This window comes from Heterocephalus glaber, unplaced genomic scaffold, assembly GCF_053883595.1.
Source record: "Heterocephalus glaber isolate CG9 unplaced genomic scaffold, H.glaber_assembly_v1.0 deba00001452, whole genome shotgun sequence".
Classification (NCBI taxonomy): Eukaryota; Metazoa; Chordata; class Mammalia; order Rodentia; family Bathyergidae; genus Heterocephalus; species Heterocephalus glaber.
Genome location: NW_028258302.1, coordinates 19,747,895 through 19,754,404, shown reverse-complemented (window position 1 = coordinate 19,754,404; position 6,510 = coordinate 19,747,895). Strand labels below are relative to the sequence as shown.

At 42.2% G+C, this 6,510-nt stretch overlaps 1 protein-coding gene across 2 annotated transcripts in view; it reads right to left on the bottom strand.

Annotated features, from left to right (window-relative positions):
• Positions 1–1,350: 1,350 nt before the first annotated feature.
• The window catches only part of Usp48 (ubiquitin specific peptidase 48), an 82,757-nt gene continuing 77,597 nt past the window's right edge, over positions 1,351–6,510 (bottom strand). For both annotated transcript variants that reach the window (XM_013074360.3, XM_013074361.3), the window contains exons 27-28: positions 5,435–5,461; positions 1,351–4,194 (exon numbers count right to left, since the gene is read on the bottom strand). In XM_013074360.3, coding sequence (XP_012929814.2) covers positions 4,172–4,194; positions 5,435–5,461 — 50 coding nt within the window. In that variant the 3' untranslated portion in view covers positions 1,351–4,171. The remainder of the gene's footprint in view (positions 4,195–5,434; positions 5,462–6,510) is intronic.

Sequence of the window (6,510 nt, the reverse complement as noted above, 5' to 3'; positions counted from 1 at the left end):
AACCTCAACATGTAAATAACAAATAAACATCTGATTCCCAGGCCAGGAAGTATTCTCTAGGTACTGGCCATAGTCGTCAGCACTGCTTTGTGCCACTGAGTGCCCGCATAGTCCTACCTCCAGGGCCAGGTATTTAGGGCATTTGTTCCTAATGTTCTTGGCAATGACAAAACAATTGAAGCTGCCCCTCTGGGGCAGGAACTGTCCATCATAAAGGCATAAATCTTCAAACACATATTCTAACCGTGTTTTGAACACCTTTCAACATGACCCTGGAAATAAACAGGCACTCGAGCAGGCTTGCTGGTTTGGCCACTGGCTGTGTATCCTTATGGCTCAAGGAAAGACTCGGGAAGTAGGCTGATGGAACACCTGTCCGGCCATCACTGGACTGGAAGGGCTTCCAGAAGTCCATTCTGAAGTTTTGAGGAAAAGGGCTTCAGTGTGAGGCAAGACCTCTATCTTTGAACACTGTAGGAAGATTCCACATTTCCTACAGAAAGCCTTTCTAATTGCAAAGAATAATGCAAAGTATTTACCCCACAATATTTATTACTGTTCAGTCCTTGGTGTCTTAGGGTGAACAAGGAAGCAAATACTGTTGTTCAGAGAACAGAGAAAGACAAAACCAGATTAGGTAACTTTTGGTTTACAAGGTAAACGGTGAATGTATTTGGAACATAGGTGACTCAACTTTGAAGATCTTACAGCACCTCTTACATGGGTGTGTGCTCGCTGAAGGACTAGGTGATGCCTCAGCCTAAGTGACTCCACAGCCAGCCTGAAAAAGTCATCCAGGTTTGGGGCATCTCGGGCAGACAGGTGGCCTCCTGTGCCTCAGGACTGGCTGCTTCCCCAGCGCACACGACTTGCTACAGACCTGCTGCTCAGGGAAACATCTATCACAAGCATTAATTAAACCAGAACTTAATGAATAAAGGGTCCCAATAATGTGGACAATCTGATCCCTGGGCAGTATTTAAGCCCATACAAATCTCCAGGGAGAGAGTGGTGGTGCTAGCCTGTGCCTTAGTGGGGTGGGGGCTGCTGGCACAAGGGTGAGGCTCTTTGTAAAATGAAAGCACTGCTGCCCATCTGTCTGACCTCTGTCCTCAGCATCCTGTACACTGAACATGGTGCTTACTTGGGTAACCCACTCCAGGAGTCTGTGACAGGGAAGCCAGGCTTTTCTGTTCAGTTTACTTCAGCGCTTTGTTTATAGAAAGAGATCACTCCAATCATTACCTTCTAATATTAACCAGGATCTGATCAACAAGCCTAGGACCACACAGACCAACCAGCCAGACATTGAAAAGGATAAAAACACTCTGGATTATGATTCCACAGAAATAAAGGGGCATTTATGTCTTTTTAATTAGGCAGAAAGGTAATAGCAATTCTAAACAAAGTTTGTAAATACACAAACATACTTCCCCCCCAGGGGGACAAAGACATCCAAATGGCAACCTACATTTTAAGTAAAGGCAGCAATTTATCCAAGCATAGATATTGTATACATTCATGTGAGGTTAAAGAATGACCAGAAATATAAAGGGGGGGAAACCTTGAGCTTCATAACTTCTATGGGAGGCTGGTCTACTAAAAAGTGCACATACCCAGCATCTGAACCTAACAAAGTCTATACCTTAATGTATTCACAGCCCACAAGACAATTGGACTTCACCTATTTGTGAATACAGACACAAGAATGGAGTTTGGGTTATCATCGGACTTGTTTCCCTGTACACAATGTGGTAGTGGTTGCGAAGCTGAAGCTTCTCAGCACGAATTTCTTTGTAACTCACCTAACAGGGTTCCTCAGACTTCAAGAGTACAGCAGTGGTGTGTGAGTATAGATTCCGATTCTGACATGTCTGGAGCCTTGGCTGCTCACTATGGGACCATCCCACCTGAACTGCCAGAGCAGTTAACAAAGCCAGGACTTAGAATAGGTATCTGCCTAAAAGACTCATATTTTAAACCACTGCATAACTGAAAAAAAAACAAAGTACCCAAATAACAAACTTTAAAACTAGCAAAAAACCCAAAAAACAAAAAACAAAAACTAGCATCAGTAACAAACTGGGAAAAATATAATACATTTCTGGGTTTACTTGTTTAATTCAACACCCAGAAAGATTTTTATCCCTCCCAGTCCTGGGGGTGGAACCCTAGGCCTTAGATGTTATTAGGCAAGCACTCTGCACCGAGCTACACCTATAGCCAACGCCCCCAACCCCTCAAAAAAAACTTCTAAAGAAAAGGAAGCTGCTTTATGAAGCACTCTGAACTTTTGTTTTCTGGTACCAGGGATTGAACTCGGGTCCTTCCACTTGCGAGGCAGGTGGTGGAATCAATGAGCTAAATCCCCGGCCCCACTCTGAACTTTTAAACAAGTCTGAATTGGAAAAGAGTAAGTTCCTTTGTGTTATGACTTTTTTTTTTCCTGGTACAGGAGATGGAACTCAGGTAGCTTGCCAGGCAGGCACTGAGTCACTGAGCTAAATCCCCACCTTATGTTATGACTTTTAAGTTCTAGTTTCATTTCTTTGGAGCTAAGTAAAAGACTGAGATCTAAATATCAGGATTAGCTCCCCATGAGTTCAAGTCCTCCCCCATGTTGACGTCAAGGCCAGAACCATGTGTGGTTTCTCAGCTGCTGCTCCAAGTATTGGTTGATTTTGAAACAGGCTCTCCCTATGTAGCCTAGGAGGGCCTAAAACTCATAATCCTCCAGCCTTGGTGGGGGACTACAGGCATGCACCATGCCTGGCCCCTAGGACAGTTTTGAGGAGGCTGTGAGCTGCTCTCAGCACCTCACACAGCTCATTAAACACCCCCACTTCCTCAGGGGGCACAGGCTGAGTACACAGCCATAATTATTCTGATAAAAAGCTATTCAAATGGGATGCTGCTAATGTTACTGGTACTAAAACTGAAATCTGCCTCCTCTCTCCATTATTTGAGTTCAGATTAGGGTTGGGGTCGGGGGAGCCCAGCACAAATATGAGGCCATGAAAAAATTACAAGATGCCTGTGTCAGCATCCAGGCTGTAGACATACATACACACACTCAAAAGACAGAGACAAAAAAAGGAACAGATTCCAACCTTAAGTTTCATTTAAAAATCCTTCAATATTCTTAAGAATATTGCTGATTATTTGTTGCTAATAACTACAATCCTGAGTTGTAAAAAAGGACACATTATACTCATATACTCCTCCCCTCACAAGCAAAGTGATCAAAATGTCCTTTTAGGGCATTTTCAGAAGAATGCTTTCAAAAAGAGAAGCATGATAGAAGAAACAGCAGACTTGGAGAATGGGAAGAAAAAACATTATTCAAATGCATGTCAGTCCAACATACTCTTCCAGTAAGGTGGTCAGATTTTTCAAATGTGCAAAAAACACTTCCCAATTTTGATCAATAGCAAAACTGGAGGAAACTGCTATCATTGGTAGGAAAAACTCTCCATCTTTTCTGAAACGCACCAAGGTGAAACTCTGAAGGCCAAAGTGAGCAGTGTAACCCCTTGCTCACTGCAGGAGACACGCAGGTGCCCCTCCTTTGCCCACCATGGACACACAGACCACTGGGCACCACGCATGGTGGTGACGTTGCAGCTGGCTTGGAGACACTTTTCCACAACGATGGCAAGTTCTTCACTTTCATGCTTTATTGAAAGTAGAATATGAGTCAAAGACAGGTACGGGTAAGCAGGTTATGTCTCTAAAGAATCACTTTTAGTTCAGAATAGAATGCTTGCTGTCCCTTCTACTGTGATACAAATCCTTTATGGCCCAGTGCATCTGGTATGAAATTCAAGCAAGGAAATATAACAGAGCTTTATTCCCTTCCATGACTATAAATCTCATATGTAAACATGATTTAACGTTACTGCTACTATTTCAATGTTTGCTTGCCCCCCTTTCCTCCGACTACTCGCCTTAAATATAATTTGAAACAATTCCTTCAAGTTTGATGTCCATCAGTGCAATCTGCTTTATTTGACATAAGGCATTTGGGACAGTCACTTTTGAATGGATTTTTGCCTTGTGGAAGAGTCATGTAATGGTTTAATTCTTAAATCCATCTTTTCTTTAATGCCCTAACATGTCAAAATCCTCTTCCCCTCTGGTGATTTCTTAGCAGTCAGCAAGTGTTCAAAGATTAATGTCCAAGTAGACCAGTACCTGAGAAAAAGAAACACATGTGGAGGTACAGTTGTGAACTACACAGTAAGAGCTCATGTATTTCATTTGCCAAGATGCACCACCAACAGGGAATATCCAATGTAATACTGAACACAGCAGCCCCTTGGCACTGAAGGGTAAGAAAAAACTTGGCTGACTCCAGGCCAAGTCACATTTCTGCAGAAAGCCATGTGCTTCCTATATTTGTCTCCACACAAGTTAATCACATTTTATTAATGGTGGCTGTATTTTTATTTTCATTTTTTGGTACCAGGGATCGAACTCACGACCTTGCACTTGTGAGGCAGGGTGGCCATTTTTCATAGACAGTTTGCTTTGCTTTGATCATGTATCAGGGGCTCCTTTATTGTGGTAATACACAGATAATACAGGCACACTGAGAAGACTGTAGTAGTTTTGTCACTTATATACTTTTGGCAAAGAACCCCTGGTATTTTACTCAGATTATTTCTTTCAGAAAAATCACTCCTTGTCATGGACCTCCGGAGTGGTCCACAAAAGAATCAATATGGCCAAGTTAAATCTGTAAAGGTCAAACATCTATAAATGATGGATCAATAGGCATTATTGGTGTGTACAACAATAGTGGCCAAGATGCAGGACAAGGTACCGGCATGTCTCCACCTGAAGTAAAAATCTAAACCCCTGGATTCTAAGTACATTAAGTAAACCTTTTCACTAGACCTGACATAATTCAGTACATTCTTCTACCACTACATCTTATCAGTTACACAACTGGTTTTTTTTCTTTTTTTGTTTTTTGAGACAGGGCCTCACTGTGTAGTCCAGTCTGACCTCAAACTCACAGGAATCCTGTCAAGTCTCTTGAGTGCTGGGATTACAGCCATGTGCCACCAAGCCAGGCACACAAACGGGGTTTGTTCTAAGAGGGACTGATAGGAGGAACTAGAAAAAGGCTAAATGTAAATAAATCTTGAAATGCCAGTAGCTAAGTTCCCAACCTCCTAAGAAATGAAAAAGCGGAAGTTAAATGGACATTTGGCAGAAGAGAGTTCTAACACATGGGCTGCATCTGAGGCCTGAGTGCTGCAAATAATAATGAACAAGCTTGAATAAATTATGCCTTTAGTTAAAATTAATTCCTGCCATGAGGCTGAGATTGGATTAAATTTTAAAATCAAGTTATAGCCTTCACTTTAACAGAAAATTACAGCATGATTCTGACATTCATGAACAAAACATGACAAATGGAACTTACCTTTAAACCCTTCTTCTGGCATACAAACTAGGAAAAGAAAAAAAAAAGAATTCCAAGTTGAAAAGACTGTCACATTAGATATAATAAGATCTCTTCAATGCCTTAAGATGGAAAGTTTAAAATAACTTAACTATCTTCGTCACCTGTAATGATTATTTCTGAACTTATGGGTGACATCAATCTGATGATGATCTTTCTGTGCTTATTTTTAATCAAAGCAACATATATGTACCATCTTAAAAGTCAATTACTGATGGAAAAAGGTGTGTCAACAGGGCCACATTTTGCACCTCTGGGAGTGGCCCTGAGAAAATGATGTGACTGGCTCCTTGGGAGCTGTGTCTCTTCCCCTACTCTTTTTTCTTCTTTGTGGTACCGGGGAGCAAACTTTGTGCTTGCGAGGCAGGCGTGGCGCCACTGAACTAAATCCTTGACCTCGCTCCTCTCTCATTTTCTGTAAGAAGCTACTGTTGACTTTTTCTTCCAACCAAGGTGGTTTTTATTTTCTGACAAAGGTACTTGGGGAGAATGCATTTAAAAAGTGGTAGACAAGTTTGTTTGGTTTTTTTGTTTGTTTTTTGAGGCAGGGTCTATGTAATTCAGGCTGGCCTTAAACTCATGGCAATCCTCCTGTGTCAGCCTCCTGAGTGCTGTGATTACAGGCCTGTATCACCATGCCCAGCCATATGCACTGTTGACTCTTGTAGCAGTTCCTTCTGGTATTTAGCCTCTTTATTTCTACATAATATGCTTATGCTGCTATTTCATAATATTTGACAAGTTCCTTGACGAAAGACCAAAATTCAGCTCCTTTATCACTTCCTAGACCCTGCCTGTCCCATCCCTGACAGGGTGGATGGTTGTTGCTAAGCCTCCATCAGCGTTATTTGCCTGCATTCATACTGCTTGCAGTTGAAACCCTTGGTGTGCTCTGGTTGAACTGCTAGTATGAACTGAGTGTCTCTTTCTACCTATCTCAAGGACTCAGAAGCTGAGGCATTCAGCATCGCTCTCATTCTCCCCAACAGTTCACTATTGTCCCAGGAAGCCGGGCTGGACCAGGCCCTGGCTGCCTG